The sequence below is a fragment of the Mirounga angustirostris genome, unplaced genomic scaffold (genome assembly GCF_029215605.1).
Source record: "Mirounga angustirostris isolate CCGP_5_RB_7025 unplaced genomic scaffold, mMirAng1.0.hap1 SCAF_2, whole genome shotgun sequence".
NCBI classification, from domain to species: domain Eukaryota; kingdom Metazoa; phylum Chordata; class Mammalia; order Carnivora; family Phocidae; genus Mirounga; species Mirounga angustirostris.
In genome coordinates, this window is record NW_026991710.1 from 42,178,764 (window position 1) to 42,198,304 (window position 19,541).

General features: G+C 34.1%; 1 protein-coding gene across 26 annotated transcripts in view; it reads left to right on the forward strand.

Annotated features, from left to right (window-relative positions):
- Window positions 1-19,541, forward strand: part of FIP1L1 (factor interacting with PAPOLA and CPSF1) — a 79,630-nt gene that overhangs the window by 47,797 nt on the left and 12,292 nt on the right. For 14 of the 26 annotated variants that reach the window (XM_064584489.1, XM_045881141.3, XM_045881148.3 and 11 more), the window contains 3 exons: window positions 9,357-9,383; window positions 11,412-11,466; window positions 12,883-12,938. In XM_064584489.1, coding sequence (XP_064440559.1) covers window positions 9,357-9,383; window positions 11,412-11,466; window positions 12,883-12,938 — 138 coding nt within the window. The remainder of the gene's footprint in view (window positions 1-9,356; window positions 9,384-11,411; window positions 11,467-12,882; window positions 12,939-19,541) is intronic. The other 12 variants (XM_045881159.3, XM_045881142.3, XM_045881150.3 and 9 more) reach the window with 1 other exon arrangement.

Below are 19,541 nucleotides of genomic sequence, written 5' to 3' on the forward strand. Positions count from 1 at the left end.
CTTCAGCCTCATGAACCAACCTCTGATAACTTCAGGCTTTTCTTGTATAGCTTCCTCACCTCTCTCAGCCTTCATAGAATTGAAGAGGGTATTAAGGGCCTTGCTCTGAATTAGCCTTTGACTTAAGGGAATATTGTGGATGGTGTGATCTTCTCTCCAGACCACTCAGACTTTCTCTGTATTTGTAGTAAGGCTATTTTGCTTTCTTAACAGTTGTGTGTTCACTGAGTGGCACTTCTAATTTCCTTCAAGAACTTTTCCTTTGCAGTCACAATTTGACTGTATGTCGCAAGAGGCCTAGCTTTCAGCCAGTCGGCTTCTGCCATGCCTTTCTTACTAAACTTAATCATTTCTAGCTTTTCATTTAAAGTGAGGGATGTGTGATTCTTCCTTTCACTTGAACACTTAGAGGCCAGTGTAGGGTTATTAATTGGCCTAATTTCGTTATTGTGTCTCAGGAGAAGGAGAGAGGCCAATGGTCGTCGGTTAGTCAAGCAATCAGAACACAAACAACATATATCGTTTAAGTTTGCCATCTTATATATGATTACAGTTTGTGGCGTCCAAAGCAGTTACAACAGTACCATCAAAAGATCACTGATCACAAATCACCGTAACAAATAAAATAGTGAAAAGTTTGAAATACTGTGACAGTTACCTTAAATGTGACGCAAAGACATGAAATTACAAACACTTTTGGGAAGTGACTCCAGTGGACTTGCTGAAGTGTAGTGTTGCCACAGACCTTCAATTTGTTAAAAACACAGTAACTATGGAGAGCAGTACAGTGGGTGCAATAAAATGAGGTATGTCTGTAATGTTAGTTTTCAGCTACATGCTTTCCATATTTTAAATACCTATCCAGATTTCCTTTGCTTATTCTTAGAATTTCCGTGCTGTCTTGTCAGCATTTAAGGATACTGATTCAGATAAATTCTGATGCTCGTTTAAAAGCAATATCTAACTGTGGTATATTTGCTGGTGGCAGGGAGATACCAGTTCATACTAAAACCAAATATTTGTAAATTGAGACTATCTGAATTACTCCTTACTTTTACTAGATTTTGAGCTGTTGGGAGAGAAGGTAGTCTGTATTTCCATCAGTGTTTCCCAACAATGCTAATCACAAAGATCTTTTGTATACTTGACATTCCCAAAATAAGATAGCTGATGGAGTTAACATGTTTCTGTATCCATAACACCAGAGAGATTTTCAGATTGTACAGTCACACAGACACTTAGCAATCAAAGTGGTTACTAGCTTTTCCATAACAGTATGGCTGCATAGATGCTTACCAGCTGAATACAGGCCTTGATTAAAGCCACATTTTCAGTTACCGTTTACCACAGAACCACATGATTACAGTATGTCCTTAGAGTTCACTGCAATTTAGATCACCTTAAGAATCATAAGCAGCTAATGAAAGAAAGCTGTGGTTCAGGAGTCTTTTTATAAGTTTGCCTTAAAAAGTACTCCATTTTTCTTAGAGAAACCTTGGGTTTTCTTTTTGCTTCCTTGAGAAATACTAAAAGGAAAAAGGAAAAAAATCCTTTGAGAATTTAAACATATTTTAATGTTGTCTTTGTTAACATTTGCTTTCAAATGCATATGCTTTCAAGTCTATAGGCCTGTATGTGCCGAGACAAATATAGTAATGATCTATTACACCCATGTTTGGGGGTGTTAATTTTTTCATAAATAGGATTTTTTTCACAGATAGAACCATGTATCCAGATTTGCGTGGAACCTACTTTATACCTTTATCCCAGCATAACTCTTATTATTCACTCTCAGAAATGCCTTGATTTGGAGAAAAAAAATTTATGGTCAACTCTTAGAGGTTTCCAGGCATGACTCATTGCATAAGTAGATAGTTACTACTTAACCTCCTTAACAATGATGAGGTGATAGAGATTGCATGCATTCAAGGGACTTTTACTGTCAAATAGCAGACAAGGAGAGGTGTAATGCCTCCTACCACCCCCCTCAAACACACATCTACAAAGGTACATGAAACCTTGTTAGTAACAGAACAAAATATTTGCCACAATTGATTTGTATCAAGAGTGGAGAAGGTTTTGTGTTGGACAGTACAGCAAACATGTAAAGGACCTCTGGTCCTAAATTGATGTTGTGACATTTGGAGTAGCTTCTTTAAATGAAGAAGTATTTAATGTGGTTTTCTGTTACCATACTAACAGTAGCTTGAAAACACGGATTATTCAACATCTTTGTTAATTTTCAGAAAATTTGTTATTTTCATCGCCTAGTGAACCACCCAATAGTTTCTGTTGTGTTAAATTTTTCAGAAATACATTAGTGCAGCTTCATGCTTTCAGTGAGTAATAGTAGAAATTCAGTTGACCCTTGAAAAACACCAGGGCTAGGGGCACCAACCCCCCAAGCAGTCAAAAATCCGCATATGACTGGACCTTCCAGAAACCTCTACTGATAGCCCATTGTTGACTGGAAGCCTTACTAATAACATAAACAGTCAATCAATACATATTTTTTATGTTATATGGATTATATACTGTATTCTTATAATAAAGTAAGCTAGAGGAAAAAAATGTTAATATCATAAAGAAGAGAAAATGCATTTATAGGTCTGCACTATAAAAAAAATCCACATTTAAGTGGACCTGTGCAGGTCAAAGCCCTGTTGTTCAAGGGTCACTTGTAATAGCTAATAGTAGCTAATATATATTGAATGCTTATTGTTGGAGGCACTATTCTGAGCACATTTCGTATATTAACTCAATATGATCCTTGACAACAACTGAAATAGGTATTACTCTAATTTTACAGAAGAGAAACTGGGACTTAAAAGAGTTTAAACAATAGCTAGAAAATGGCAGAACCAGCAGGCGGTTTTGTCCAAAAGCCTGTTTTGTTAACTATGTTGAATCGAATCATGTCATTATGTGTATATTCATCCCAATAACGTGTCTTTTAAAAAGTTGTTTGTTTTTTAACTATTTCCCTCATGTTGAAGTGCATGCATATGTATTTCTGGGTAGAGAAGTTATGGAGCTTATAAAGAGCAGGAACCAGATTTTTTTTTTTTTAAACATCCAGTTAGCTGAGATTTTGCTGTTTGCCTGATTTGTGTTAAGTCTGTTTACTGAATAAACCAGTTGTGATATACTTGTTTATTGGAAGAAGAATTGTAAAATTGGAAAGATTCATGTTATAATGCAGTTGATTTTTTGGTACTTTTTTATTGTGGTAAAATGTACATAATATTTATTACTCTAACTATCTGTAAGACTACAGTTCACTGCCATTAAATACATTGACAAAGTTGTATAACCATCACTATGATGTATACCTAAAACTTCTTCCTTATCCATAATGAAACTGTACTTATTAAACAGTAATCCTTACCCTATCCCCCAGCTCCTGTAGCCTCTATTCTTTCTTTCTCTGTGAATTTGCCTATTGTAGGTACTTCATGTAAGTGAAATCATTACAGTATTTGTCCTGTGTCTGGCTTATCTTGTTTTTTAAACAATTTAATGTTTGTAAACTATTTTTTTAAAACTATGTTCAAACTAAATATTATAGACTTTTAGTTTAGATTTTTAAATGTTATTTTAGTGTCATCCTATTTTATCTTCATTTTTTATAATAGAGTTTATTGAAAGAGAGGAAGGCCAGATTTATTTTAGCTCCTTTCTTGTTACGTTAATCAGAATTAAAGCTCATGTGACTATGGTTCTGTAAGTCTTCAGAACAATTAAAATCTAGTTCGGGATTCCATTAAGTTGAGGAAGGCTCTTTGCTTTACTGAAATACTATAGTCCAATTAGTGCAGACCACAGAGAACAATGATCCCTGCTTTTAAAGTTGGATATAGGGTTTAGCTGTTTATCTAGATTTTAAAATGTGTAGGATTCTGCATTTTAGAAGGAATTCCTAAATTCATTCCTAAAGACTATCATCATCAAGTACATTAGTGTCTCACTAGTCATGTAGTACTTTTATATGCACTCAAAAATTCATGTTCATTACTTAAATATCTTGATGGTTTTGGGTTATAGCAGTGACACATGGGGTTCTAGGGAGAAAGGCAGCTCATATCTGGAGTCTTTCTGCATTTTCTGTAAGGCCTACATTGTCTGTGGATTAAGTTTTCTGTTAGCAGTCTGGTTCTAGTCCAGTGGCTCTTAAACTTCTTGGTCAGAGACCACTTTATACACTAAAAAAAAATTACTACAATCTCCCAAAGAGCTTTTATTTATGCATGGTATATCTATTTTTTGTATTAGAAATGAAAACTGAGAAGTTAAACTGTTATGTAAAAAACACTCATAATAAACCCGTTACATATTAGCATTAAGATATTTGAAAAATAATTTTTTCCAAAACAACAAAAAACATTTAGTGTATAGAGTGGTCTTGTTTTACACTTTTGCAATTTTTTTTTTTTACTATGTGGCTTAATAGAAAAAAACTGGACTCTTCTGTTTGTTCCTGCATTAAATCTTTTGTGATTTCACATGTCATGTAGCCTCTAGAAAAATTTATTGGGACACTTAGAATGAGCATGGAAGTGGCAAATAACATCTTAGTATTTTTATGAAACTAATTTTAACCTTGCAGATTCCTTAAAGGGGTCTTAGAGACCCCCTGGAATCTCCAGATAACACTTTAAGCACTGCTACTTTGGCAAAAAGCTTGGCCCATTCTAGGTGAATATTATCCGCACCCTTTCTCAAGTACAATTTTGAGAAGCTATTTTATTAATATAATATTTATTAAGCTAATTTTTATAGTTCTGTAAGATTTTTGGTCTTATTCAGCAAATCTGCTTATTAACTGATGCTTTTTGCCAAAAATATATTTTCCAGAAGTACCTTTAAAAAAGAATTCCTTGAAGTTTTTGAGAACTGTACTCATTTTCTCTTTTGTTTTTCTATATCAGTATTTTCAGTAAACTCAAAATAAGATGTTATTTTTAAAGGGTAGATGTTAGGTAATATGTGTGTGAGTGTATAATTTTAGAAATATTGACGCACAGAAAAGCATGTAGTGGAAGGTAGTATTTAAAGATTTTTATAAACCTTGACTTTATGTACTCAATTTCTTTGTGCAGAATTTACTTACAAGCTTGATGACTTAGAAGTAGAAATCAGTGAGAAAGTGATCAAGCTTATCCATTTGTAACATAATGGTACTGATGAATTTAGAAGTTACTAGTGAGAACTTGGAAGCATAATTTGCATAATTCTGCCATGCCTTTTTCTTTCACTTGACCTTAATAGAGAATTGATAGGTAGTTATTAAACGTATTTGTTAGCTGTTGCTGAGTAACAAATCACTCCAGAACATAGGGATTTAGAACAACATACATTTATTATTGAACAGTTCTAGTGGGTTAGGAATGTGGGGATGGCTTAGCTGGGTCCTCTGCTTCAGTCTGCCACAGACTTTGGGATGGACATCTCAAAGGCTTGACTGAGAAAGGACTCTTTTTTCAAGATTACTCGCCTCTTTGTTGAAATCAAGATTCACTTCCTCTCCTACATGGCAGCTTGCTTCAGGAAAGCATGCATGCCAAGAATACTGTAGAGGATACCAGCAAAATAGAAGTCACTGTCTTTTGTAATCTAGTCACAGAAGTGACATCCCATCATTTTGCTGGATTTTGTTTGTTAGAAATAAGTCATTATATCCAGCCCATACTCAGGGGGAGTGTATAAATACCAAAGGTATAAAAAGGCATAAATATCTGCAATCAGGGATCATTAGAGGCCGTGTCAGAGGCTACCTAGCATATATAAACTCTTTTCTGCCTCAGGAAAACAGTGATGGGCTGCATTGAGAATGAGTTCATACACAATTTTTATTGTTTTTTTGTTGACTGCAGAGCCTCTATTAATTTTGTGCAAATTTAAAAAATATCATTAAGTACCTTTAGAAAAGTATCACAGGGCTGATGCCTTTCTATTTTTTTACTTCAATTCCTTCCGTTTCCAAATAGGATTTCAGGTCCCCCCCACCTTCATGCTTTCCACTGAAGAGTGTGCATTACAGGAAAAAGTAAATCTGATTCTCTTTCTTTTGAGGATGCCAGGTAGTTATCATATAGCTCTGTTGTTTTACTTCAAGTTGTCACATGCTTTGTTAGTTTCATAAAAATTTGAAATGGGATTTATTTTATGTGTATTGAATATTGTGGTATTAAGCACTGCAATCTGTAGAGAAGTTTAGGATCTGATTTATTGATTCTCAGAGTATGGTCTCTGCTCAGCAACATCATCCTCTCCTTGTTAGGAATGCACATTCTCTGACCCCACTCCAGACCTACTGAATCAGAAATTCTAGGGGAGGGACCCAGCAGTCTGTGTTTTAACCAACTATCCAGGTGATTCTGGTGGTCACTAAAGTTTCAAAACCACTAATCTATCCAGTCCTATTAGAACTTGAATATTACTTTTGCAAAAGCTTTGGCCTATAGTACTAGAAACCTTACTCTTACTACTGTTATGCAAAGCTTTCCAGGGAAATAAACATTTTTGTCCTACTCATTTTACAGATAAAGGAAACAGTAAAACACTGTACTTCCCTTGTGTAATTCCAGTCTGTTGGTTAGGAAGTGTGTGTTGGTCAGGAAGGTGGGAGTGTTGAGGGTGAAGATAGGAATTTTTCTCTTTTCCTTATGCTGTTTCTCTTTTGTTAACAAAAGTCAAATACTAAGTCGTGATTTTTGTATGAGAATTACATTGAACCAACATTATATCACATACTAAACTTTCGTAGTTGCATTTTGAAAATACATCTGATAATACTAAAGAATTGATTTGTATTGTGTTTCATCGACTTTGTGGTTCTCTTTGGGTGAACATTTACCAATAAAGAATTACATTGAAATATCTTAGATGAAATAGAGGCCTCACAAAAAGGGCCTTTTTTAGTTCTCATGTTAACTTTGTGATGAGTAGATGATGACTGGAAAGACATCTTTACCTATAGCATGAGTTTTCTTTTTGTTCTTAATTCTTTCCAGTTGATTTTTAAAAACACCTGTCCTATGATACTACTGTAGTGAGAATTAAAATTAAAAGACTGTAATTTTAACGACCTTCGTAGCATATTTAATAATTTGGTTACAAGTCTTTTTATGTTTTCTGAAAATTTGTCAACTTAGATGTTTTTAAAGGCTAAATTTTGAGAGGGCTGACTAGTAATTTCTTATTTTGTGTAAATTCACATTTTAGTAAGCTGTAGTGAACTTAAGAGTGATGTGTGTTGCTCATGTGTTCATTTAAGGGTAGTTTATTAGGATTACAGAGTGTTTTGCTGAATTTCATACAGTTCTTTATCTTATACAGTAGGTTCCCCCCACCCCACCCCCTGCCTTTATCTGCAAGGGATATGTGCCAGGACCCCCAGTGAGTACCTGAAATGGTAGATAGCCTTGAACCTTACATATGCTATGTTTTTTTTCCCATCCATACGTAACCTATGATAAAGCTTAGTTTATAAATTTGACACAGTAAGGGATTAGCAACAATAATAAAATAGAATAGTTATAACAGTGTACTGTAACAGAAGTTATTTGAATGTGATCTCTCCCTCTCTCTCTGAAAATATTTCAGTTGTACTGTGCTCACCTTTCTTGTGACAACGTCAGTTGATAAAATGCCTGTGTCCTGAGATGAAGTGAGGTGAATGGCATAGGCCCTGTGACATAAATAGCATTGGGCTACTGTTGACCTTCTGACAATACATCAGAAGGAGGATCACCTGCCTCCAGAATGTGGTTGACTGCAGACAACTGAAACTGGAAAGCATGGCTAAGAAGGGACTTACTATACACCTAAAAAAAAAAAAAAAAAAAAAATCACGTATTTAAATGTAAAAACTAGGTCACATAGTGAAGTTAAACAGTGTTCTAAAAGACTTTATACTGTTCTAAAGAAAATTAGGTAATATTAGATGTTACGAATGTTTAATATGTTCTGCCTTTCTTACTTTTCCCATTTAGTATGGTGTCTGGGACTCTGCTAGCTTATATTGTTTGCTGGATTCTTTTAGTTTAGTAATTTAGGAAGCAGCAAGGTAACTTCAGGATGGATGAGAATTGCCACTAAGTATAGACTGAGTTAGTAGACATTTGGAGGTCTAATGATTTTTGAAAAATAATGGCTTTACATATCTTTTACATATCTTTTTCCGTCTTCTTGGTTTTCTAAGTTTAGCATATCCTTTTATTGTATGGGTGGTTAAATCAGGTGTTTCATTCTCCGTTTTAAAGCCACTGGCTGCCTTAAGATTTTTTTATATGAACCTCTTATTCTGGTAAAACATGCACAGAACAATTCCAAATTATTAGCAGATGTTTCCATTGACAAAATATTTGAAAGTAATTGTTTTCATTATTTTTTCGCCATGCATTTAATTAATGATTTCGACTTTCCCCCCCCTCTTTTGGACTAATTTTGATGCACTTTTTAAGATAGGATTTAGTAAACCATTCTGAGTTGAAGTTATGGTATAAAATTTTTCATGAAAAATTTTTTTCTATTTTCCTACCTAGAAATGTCATTTTTCTTCAGACAAAAAGTAGAATTTGTATGTCACATAACTTTTACATTAGGATTTAAGGGCACATTTGACCAATGTAAATTGAGAATGTTTATTTAAACATAGTTTATTTCTTAAAGTTTATAGTGTGTGCAAATGAATGAGAGTCACTCAAATTAGTATTTACTGACTCCTATAGAAATAAATTGTCCACATTTATCTTAATGTGCCCTGGGGGTGTATATATATGAATTGGCTCTACCCCCCTTTTCTACTCCCACAAATCAGAGGAAATAATATTTTCCCCAATCCTGTGGACAATAGTAAAATGATCCAAATCAACATTCGAACATCCCACAAAGCTTTACTAAAGTGAAAAGTCATCATCTTCAGAGTTACCTTGTATTACCTGCAGTATTAAAGATCCCATTGATAATTTCCCTATTAAAATATTAAATAACAAGATCAGATGTTGATTATCAAACTTAGTGTTAATTTCATGTAGTTTGATATTTGTGCACTAAAAATGCACAAGTGTGCTTTTTTAACTAATGTCTAACTTTGTTTGTGATTACACCTAGTAGGGGAAATCTTGTTACCAAGTTGTTAGACTGGGTTTTCATCAGGAAGTCGGGCGTTATACTGGAATTGTTGGTCCTCTGCAAGAAAACAGAATGCTTCTTTTGAGTGAATAAGCCAGGAAAATGAGGCGAGGGGTTTTATTTCAAAGGTTTTTTGGTTTTTTTTTTTTTGGTGATGGCATAAATACATAACAGGTTATAAAATCCAATTACTATATTAAATTTCATCACTTGTTTTTTAGGTATTCCAATAACTGTACCACCTCCAGGTAAAACTTTTTTCATGTTTTCTCCATCATTGTTAATAAACATGAAATTTCAAGCTTATAGTTACAGGAGGGACAGTGTCGATGTGGTTAGACAATGGAATAAGCTTTTGGGATTTCAAGGTCCTATTTTCAGCTCTGCCTTTGCTTCATTCCAGTTTTGATTAAGATACTTAGTTTTCTTATACCTGTCTTACCCATTTTTGTAGAAATAGAGATTCTGAGAAAATTTTCACCATATCAATTTGTTGAAGAAAACAGTATGGAATATAAAATAAAATTTTTATGAAAAAATGTTTTTTCAGACCAGTGAATTTTTTATATGATAAAGCAACTGCAAAAGAAGAGAAAGATCATTTATCTTGACTTTATCATGGTTTCTGATTTTTTTTTTAATCCTGTAAAAAAAACTCAGTATTGTGAGAAAATATATTCTGAACCATACAATTAGATAGACTGACAATTGGTCAGATGGTTGTTCTTAGAGTGGTGGTTAAATTGTTGACTGTTGTAATGGTGTGATCAGTAGTTTATATGTGACCAAGGGTTGTTTTTTACACTTTTTCAGTGTTTATAAAATGTTTTTAGATTGTGATGCAAATATGATAGCAAGTGTGTTTGTTACTGAGTTCAGTATTCAGAGCCAAGGAATATAAAGAGAAGAAGTGATCATGCTTGGAAGGGTGGTCTGAATTCAAAATGACCTTGATAAAGAGAAACAGTGGAGTTTAGGTAGCATAGGACAGTATACATATTTAGTTGTGGAATAGTGAGTTGCTGATTGTTTATCAATGTGGCTGAAAAAGGCCTATCAGGACAAGTCATAAAGGAATCATTGGTGTGTCTAGTTTAAAAGGAAATGTGGTTGAAAAGCTGTATAAGATAGGGTTGTGGTCATTGCTAAACTTCACAGTTCTGAAATGTTTAATAAAGGAGTTACAGATCTTGAAATTGGGTATAGTGAAGATAAGCATGGTGAATTTGAAACAACTGGTAGCAGGGCCAAAAACTGATTTAAATGGACTTTGAGAACGGTTAAGAGAACTGGGATAGAATACTAAAGAAGGAGGCTAGTGGAAGTGTTTGCAAATATGCAGAGGTTGATAGAGAATATGATAATGGATTGCTTCTTGTTCTCATTCAGGGCAGCATATGAATTGTAGTGTAAGAGATTTAAATTATAGAATTTAATTCATTTCCTAATAGTGAGGGTTGTTAAAACTTGGGGAAGGAATTGGTATCATAAGGAATTAGTATCATAAGTTATTTAAGTTGAATCTTAAAAGTCTTTTTTGGGGGATGCTTTATTGCCTATCTGAATTTGAAAGTGCAGAGTAGATAAACTGTTAAGGTCCCTTTTAGCCATATTCTGTGGTATTTCATTTAGGTATTGTGAATTACTGAGAATACAGACCTCATGATATAAAGGTGCAAATTATTTTCTCTCCAAACTAATCCAAAAACTATATTATATGCCCTTCTTTGTAAAATAGTTCTTTAGGGTTGTGCTATTTAAAACATATTTTATGATGGATAATCTCAGCCTTAAGCATTTATGTATTTACTGGTAAGATTTTATTTATAATTATATATTTTAAGGAAATTTCTATACATCTAAAACAATATTTTTTGAAAGAGGTAAATGTTATTTTATTTGCTTTTCTTCAAAAGTATTTCAAGTATTACATATCTGGTGGCAATACTACTACCGTTTTATATATGGATAAGGTAAGGCATTGAGATTAACTTTCTCATACTCACAAAATGGGCTGTGTGTGGTGCTGAAAATAAGACCGGGTGTCCTGACTCCCAGTTTGTGCTCTGTGTATTAGACCAGACTGTTCATTTAAAGTTTTATTGCTCAAAAAACCTATTTAAAAGTTTAAGCTCCATTTTTTTCTGTCCATTATAACATAGAGAAGCACGTTATGTCCCCAGAGAAATTTAGTGATACGCAGCAACTTTGTTTCACACTTCACATTAAAAATACATTCTATTAACTTTTTTTTATCTTATGATTGAATGTTTCAGGTTTTCCTCCTCCACCAGGCGCTCCACCTCCATCTCTTATACCAACAATAGAAAGGTAAATCAGTATGGTTAGGGTAAAACTTTTTATCATTGGTAAACTTTTGACAGAAAAGTCATATACATAGCTTGGTAATATTTTCAAAGATTTAATTTTGTAAACATTAAGTAGTACCTGCCTTTTAATTCATGAGTCTAGATCTATGCTAGTTACTTTATATAAGATATTAGACCTATAGTCCGGTAACAAAACAGGACAGAGAAAACCAAATGAATTTTGAAATATCTTGGTTTGATTTATAACACACTGATTAAAGAAACTTCTAGGTTGGTAAAAACTTGGCTCTAGTAATTTTTGTGGGATATCCAAACAGATGACTGGTAATCATGAATAGTACATGTCTGTTTTAGGATTAACTAAGGACAGTTATTATCAGGAACCATAGTAAAGAAAAGCTGCCTTACTCCTTATGGCCCTGCTGTATGTTACTTAACCTCCACAAAGGAAGCTTGGCTCCATTCTATATGTCAATAGCCTTCTGTTTTATACCCTACACTTCTGGTTTATGTTAGTTGGAATGCTGTACTAAAGAGTATTTACCTCATAGATGGCAGTACAGTGTTTAACAACATAGGACTTTGGAAATCCCACAAATCTGGCTCAAATTTGGCTTCAGAATTCCCTAGCTTTGTGTTGCTAGGCAAGTTTTCATAACTACTTTTTGAGACTCAGTTTCCTTTTACCAAATGGGGTTGGTAAGAGTTGTGAAGATTAAAACATAAAACAGCTAGTGAATATAACACATCAGCACAATTCTTGGCAGATAGAAATCACTAAAAAGTGGTAGCCAATACTATTTCCTCTTAAGTAGCAAGTAAACTCTATGAAAATGTATTTCTGGGAAAGTGATCCAAATTATATTAATAGGAAAATTGTGAAAACATTACTTCAATAGGATTAAACCATGCAAAATTTTCAAAAAGGAAATGATAAAGCTCCAGAACAGTCTTAATTGTGAGAATATAAGGATTTAATTTTATTAAGTCTTTGTTAAATATATATTTTTCTCAATCAGAATGTTAAAAAGTATTATTTGTTTATCCTGTCAGTGGGGCTGAATTTCTGAATCATTGAAATCTATTTTTTTAAGACTAAATTTTAGTGAAATCTCAAGTACTCTGTTAGCCTCAAAAGTTTCTGTTATCTTGGGAGTCAGGCTGAATTGATTGGATTATTCACATTAAATAGTACTAGCAAGCTATGTTTTTCTTTACAGGTGGGTATTAGGTTTAATATGTTTTGAGATTAAAAGCCTGTTTTTTGTATTAAAAAATAAAATTATAGAATTAAGTTTTATCATTATATGATCGTTAAATGAAAGCCATAATTCTGCCTTGTTGTTTTGCATTTGTACCAAACGATTAAAATTTAGAACTTACTTGCAACACATAAGAATACATTTTTCTTCAACAGTGGACATTCCTCTGGTTATGATAGTCGTTCTGCACGTGCTTTTCCATATGGCAATGGTAAGTATTATTTTTGGTTGCCCAGATTCAATTTGAACCAGTACTTAAATATTTTTAAAGCAGTGAAAGCATACTTTCATGGTTTAAAGTACTATCTTACAGAGCAATTAAAAATATTAACTAACGGAATAACTAGGTCTTACATTCCAGGTTACTTAACAAAATAATTTTCATTTTTTATCAACTGTACTTTTAAAAATTAAATGGTGGTACAGCAGGGATATTTTTACCTTGACTTTTCTTAAAAGGATTTAAGATTTGTCAGCAAATTGTCTCAGTCTTCGTTCATAATATTTTTGTTTCTTGACTCACGGCATCAAGCTAACGTTGTCCTCCTCTTTTACCCTTGCTGTTTTTTGTTGTAGATCATTCGGCTAGGTCCTCTTTCCTGTTCACTCTTGACAACATAATCCATTCTAAGGGCTTCTGATACCACTTTCTGCTTTGATCTCTTGATCATTCATTCTTTTTAAAAATGCTATGCATTGTACTAGGTTTTAGGGATACAGTAAACTAAACATAAGTTTGCCCTTACCAAATTTATAGACCAGTGAGGAATAGCCAGGTGATAGAAGAAGGTGTCATGGGAGCATAGTGGAGGGGTCTCCCCTTCCAGAAGGGGTAAAGAGGTAGGTGATGTGATTTGAGGTTCAAATCATGTCCAGAGACACGAGGGTGAGAGAGGACCTGGTAGGCTTTATGAAGTGAAAGAAATGTGGTGTGATTGGAGTGTAGAGTTTGCATGATGAATGTTTCAAGATGAGACAGGAGATTATCCCCAGGGTATTGTAGCCATTCTGTTTAGATTTTCAACCTTACAGAGGGCTGTGAGGAGCCATTTAGTTCTATGCTGGGCTGTAAAATTGCTAGACATATATTTGAAAAAGGTCCATTCTGGCTACTTACCGTGAGGAAATTGTGGGTTTGTAGGGTGGGTAGAAAGATAGGACTGGCAGAAATGCTTGATTGGGGAACAAGAACCTGTTGGAATAATCCAGGGGGAGAAACAATGGTGTCTTGTATTCAAATAGTACCACTGGGGATGGAGGACACTGAATGACTCCAAAGGAATTTATACCTCAGAAGTTTTATTTATTTATTTATTTATTTATTTATTTATTTATTTATTTATTTATTTATTTATTTATTTATTTATTTGACAGAGAGGGAGACAGCGAGAGAGAGAACACAAGCTGGGGGAGTAGGAGAGGGAGAAGCAGGCTTCCCACTGAGCAGGGAGCCCGATGCGGGGCTCGATCCCAGGACCCTGGGACCATGACTCGAGCCAAAGGCAGACGCTTAATGACTGAGCCACCCAGGTGCCCCTGCACCCCAGAAGTTTAAATCTTGGTGGTTGCTCGAGTACCAGTCGTTCACTTCCATTTCCCTTCTAGGCATCTGTCTCGGTGTGGTGCTGTCCTTCAGACCCACCTTGTCCGACTACATGTATACCATTCATTCACATCAGAAGGTGATCTGTTGACTTATTTCAGTGATTATACCACCTTTTATTATTTGGTTATTTGTTCATTTATTCATTAATCCTGAGCTTCCAGGAAGTCCTGCTTCTTGGGTTGGAATCTTGCTTTTACCTCTCATTATTTATGTGACTTTCATAGGTCTTCAGCTATTAAATAGCATAATTCTTCCTCATAAGGTTGAGGTTCAGTGAGACTACATTAAAACACCTTAGTCCTGCCATTTAATAAACACTCAAATATTAGCTGTTATTTTTATGATTATCCCCACCATCTCCAACAAACTCCCAAGTTCTCTCCCTTGTCTGCACTCTGAAGCAGTGTAGCATGATTGTTACAGCATAGGCCCTACCGTTAGCCTGAGGGTAGGTCCTAGGTCTGTATTATCCTAGTACCTTGGGATAAGTTAACCTAAATCATTTTCCCTCTCTGTAAAATAAAGTTGGAACCTAAAATGCTCAGCACAGTGAAATGTAATATGTAAGTGCCTATAATATGTAAGCATCGTTAAATTATTTAAAATTTTATTTTTACATTTCTTATGGCACTTGTTATTTTCTGCTTTGTCATGAGAGTCCTTGTGTATTTGTTTGAATACACATGAACAAATAGCCCATATCAGAAAGTAAGACTTCATTCTTGAGATTACCTACACAGTTTCTTTGTGGAACATTTCATTTTTTTTAATATTAATTAAGCATTTAGTTTTTTCTCAAAGTAATATATGCAAATTTTTAATCAATAAGCAAGAGTTTTCTGCTCACTCTTTACCAACCCCAACTCTCTCAGAGAGAAGCATTTTTTTAAATGAAGAAATTCTTTAGTAATAACAATTATAAAGCATATTGCAAGAATTAATGAGAAGAAAGTTGGGAATTTTCTTCATCCTAATCAAACAAAACCTTGGAACGAAGGTGATGGACATTAAGGAGGGCATGTGATATAATGAGCACTGCCTACTGTATAAGACTGATGAATCACTGACCTCTTCCTCTGAAACTAATAATACATTATATGTTAATTAATTGAATTTAAATAAAAAATAATTGTTTTATGCTGAAAAAAATTAGGTCAACACAATTTCTACCATATATAAGGAATATTTAAGTACCATGACATCTGCTTATATAGGGATTTTTTTTAACATATCCTGAATAATGAAGTTAATTATTCCCACCACAAAAAAGTAGTAATTATGTGACTTGATAGAGGTGCTATCACTACATTGGCAATTGTATTATAATAATAATTATTATTATAATTTACAAATAAACAAGTTGCACACCTTGAATTTCCACAGTATTATGTGTCAAATATATTTCAATTTAAAAAATTGAATTCAATTTTTAAAAATTTGGGGGGTGCCTGAGTGGCTCAGTTGGTTAAGCATCTGCCTTCAGCTCAGCTCATGATCCCAGGGTCCTGGGATCGAGTCCCGCATCTGGCTCCCTGCTCAGCCGGGAGCCTGCTTCTCCCTCTCCCATTCCCCCTGCTTGTGTGCACATGAGCTCGCGCACTTTCTCTCTCTGTCAAATAAATAAATAAAATCTTAAATTTTTTTTAAAGAAAAGATTATAGATACATCTTCTTCTTTGTTGGTAATTCTGTTTTACCTTTGTTAGTTTATTTTAGAATTTTGTAATTTATCCTCAAAACACTGTGAAGTAATTGTAGATGGAAATACTGATTTTTAAAATTTTTTTTTTATTTTTTAAAGATTCTTATTTATTTTCTGACCGAGAGAGGGAACACAAACAGGGGGAGTGGGAGAGGGAAAAGCAGGCTTCCCGCTGAGCAGGGAGCCTGACGTGGGGCTTGATCCCAGGACCCTGGGACCATGACCTCAGCCGAAGGCAGACACTAAATGACTGAGCCACCCAGGCACCCCGAAATACTGATTTTTCTTGATGTGCATATTAAGATTTTGCTTATAAAGTAAGACCTAGTTAAAAAGTAATCTTTGTAGAAATATCAAAGAACTGCAGAGAAGCATTTTTGATGGTTTTTAGTTCTTCTGATGGTCTGCATGGCATTTATACATAAGCTTATCACCCTGTTTCTTGATTTATATAACTGTGGATACCATGTTCTCCTCCTCCTCTGATAGATGTGTATTTTGTTCGCTTACCATCACTACCCCTCTCTTTTCCCCACCAGTTCACTGTTTTTGTTCTTTCTTTATATATACATGCCCTTGGTTTCATGTACTATCAATATCAATTACTGTGCAAATTTCTGAGCCTTCACCTCTTCTTACCCCTCTGCCTCCCAGCTTTGGTCAACCATACTTCTGCTTAGAAACATTTATATTTGGGGCACCTGGGTGGCTCATTTGGTTAAGCATCTTGACTCTTGGTTTCTGCTCGGGTCATGATCTCAGGGTCCTGAGGTCAATCCCCATGTCAGGCTCTTCACTCAACACCGAGTCTGCTTGTGCCTCTCCCTCTGCTCCTCCCCTCCCCCCCACCCTGCTCCCTCCCTCTCCCTCTCATAAATAAATAAAATCTCTAAAGAAAAGAGAGACATTTATATTCTGTCCTATAACCAGAACTATCTGTGCCCTGATAAATTTTTTATTCTGAAAGCTAAACAATAAACCATATTTACATTATCGTGACTATGTAAATATTATATACTGTAGAGATAATTCTAATACTCAAGCCGTGGAAAGGAGAAGGTTCCTATGGCAAATAAATTGAAAATACCATTTTTTTCTTGTACTTCATCAGCCGTGTAAAGTCATACTACATTTTAATTGGGTTCATATTTGGACTATGACTTTATCCATCTCAAGTTTTTTCCCCAAAAAATGTTTTCAAATTTTGTTTTTCATGTGTTAAGCCATCTGGAATTCATTTTTGCCTGTGTTATAAAGTAAAGATATAATTGTCGCAGTGTCATCTGTTGAATAGTAAGTCCTTTCTGAGGGATCTACAACGTCCTATCCATTCATGAACAGGTTTCCGAGTATGCCTGTATCTGACTCTTGGCTTCCTAGACTATTCATTTGTTGAACTTTCCCTGTGCTAATCCACACAATTTTAATTATGAATTTTATAGTAAATCTGGTATCTGGTTCAGAAAAATCTATCTACTTAGTCGGCTTCAGAAGTATTCTTGGGCCGTTGCTCTTACATATCCGTTCTAAAGTCAGCTTTGGAAGTTCCATGAAAAACTGTATTGAGATTTTGATTAATAATAACATTTATATTCTGCTTAGTTTAGACAAAACACTGTTAACTCATGTAGTCCTGACAGCCTTATAAAGTAGGCATACTGTTACTATTCCCAATTTATGGACGAGGTAATTGAAGAACAGCCAAATTCAGTGGTCTTCCCAATATCACACAGTAAGTGGCAGAATGAGGAGTTGAAACCATGCAGCCTGGCTCCAGAGTCCTTGCTGTAACTAAATCATATTGGAATTGCGTTGATGCTTAGATCAGTTTGTGTGGAAATCATATCTTACAGCACTGAGCCCATCTATGAACAGGGACTCTCTTCAGTTATGGAGATGTTCTTTAATATATTTCAATTCAGTGTTATAATTATCTCCAAGCACTTCTTGCATATCTTTGGTTAGATTTAGTCATTGGTACCTAATGTTTTTGTTGCTGTTTTAAGTGATATATTCATTTGAACTTCCTGTTCTGTTTGTATTTACTTGTATTTAGAAATATTGGTTTGTGTTTTATTTATACATACAATATATACGCTAATCAAAAAACTTCTTTTTAAAGAAAATGCTTTTACATTTTACTACTAGGCTTTTATTGTTTGGTTTTTGATGGAGTCCTATATAGATCAAGGAAAGTTTGAAAGAGCTTTTAACTGTGAATGGATACTGAGTTTTATCAAATGCTTTCTGAGATAATCATATTGTTTTTCTTCTCTAATCTGTGAATGTGGCAGATTTCTAAATTTTTCTAACATTAAGCCACTGTTTATTTGCTGAGATAAACCTAACGTGGTCATGATTCGTTATCTTCAAAAAAAACAAAACAAAACACTGATTTATTTAGGATTTTGACATCTACGTTCATATGTAAGATTAGCTTATGCTTTTTCTTTATTTGTACTCTCTTTAACTAACTGGTTTTGGTATTAAAGTTATATAAGCCACATGGGATAAGTTAGGGAATAATCTTTTTTCTTTCTATTCTTTGAAGTTTATATAATATTTTAATGGTCTGTACCTTATAAGTTAGTAAAACTCACCTGTAAAAACCATCTAGTCTCTTGGGAAGGTTTTTAAATTACTGATGAGTGTCTTTCATAGGGGAGTAGTCAAGATTTCTTTTCATTCTTGAGCCATTTCTTGGTAAGTTATTATTTGGAATTAGTCCATTTTAGCCAAGTTTTTAAATACATTGGTATAAATATATTTTCTCTATTCTTTCATCTCTGCAACATCTGTAGTTACAGTTTCTTTTTGGTTCTAATTGTTTATGTGGCCTCTTTTCTTGTCAGAATATTAAGCTTTATTTGTCTAATCTTCAAAAACTACCTTTCAACTTTTTCTTACTGTATGATTCTTTTCTATTTACTTGACTTCTACTTTTATATTCATTATCTCCTTTCTGTTGGATTTTTCTGTTTGTATTTAAGTTCTTAAGTTTTGGAAGCTTTAGCTCATTAATTTTCCATCTTTTCCAATGTAGTGTTTTTTAAGATTAGATTTCTCTCCAGAACAGTTTGCGTCCCTACACTTTTGATATGTTGTATTTTTATGTTAATTCCTAAATGATTTAAAATTTATTATTTTTTTGACCCCTGAGTTTTCAGAAATGTGTCTTTAATTTGAAATGTGTGGAGATTATGGTGTCTATTATCGTATAAAAGTATGTAATATATTTTTGTAAGTGTTTCATATGTGTTTGAGAAGAATGATTATTATTTAACTGTTATGGGCAGTATTCTATGTTATGTCCATTAAATGAATCCTGTTAAAAGTGTTTTGCTCAGATCTTCTATATTTGTAGTGAATTTTTTGGTCTGCTTCAAGTGGCAATAATTGAGAGTATGTTAATCTTTCATGATCATGGTGGATTTTTCTATTTCTACCTATATTCGTGTTTTTACTCTCTAAAAATTAAAGCTTGTGTTGCTAGCCACCTGGAAGTTT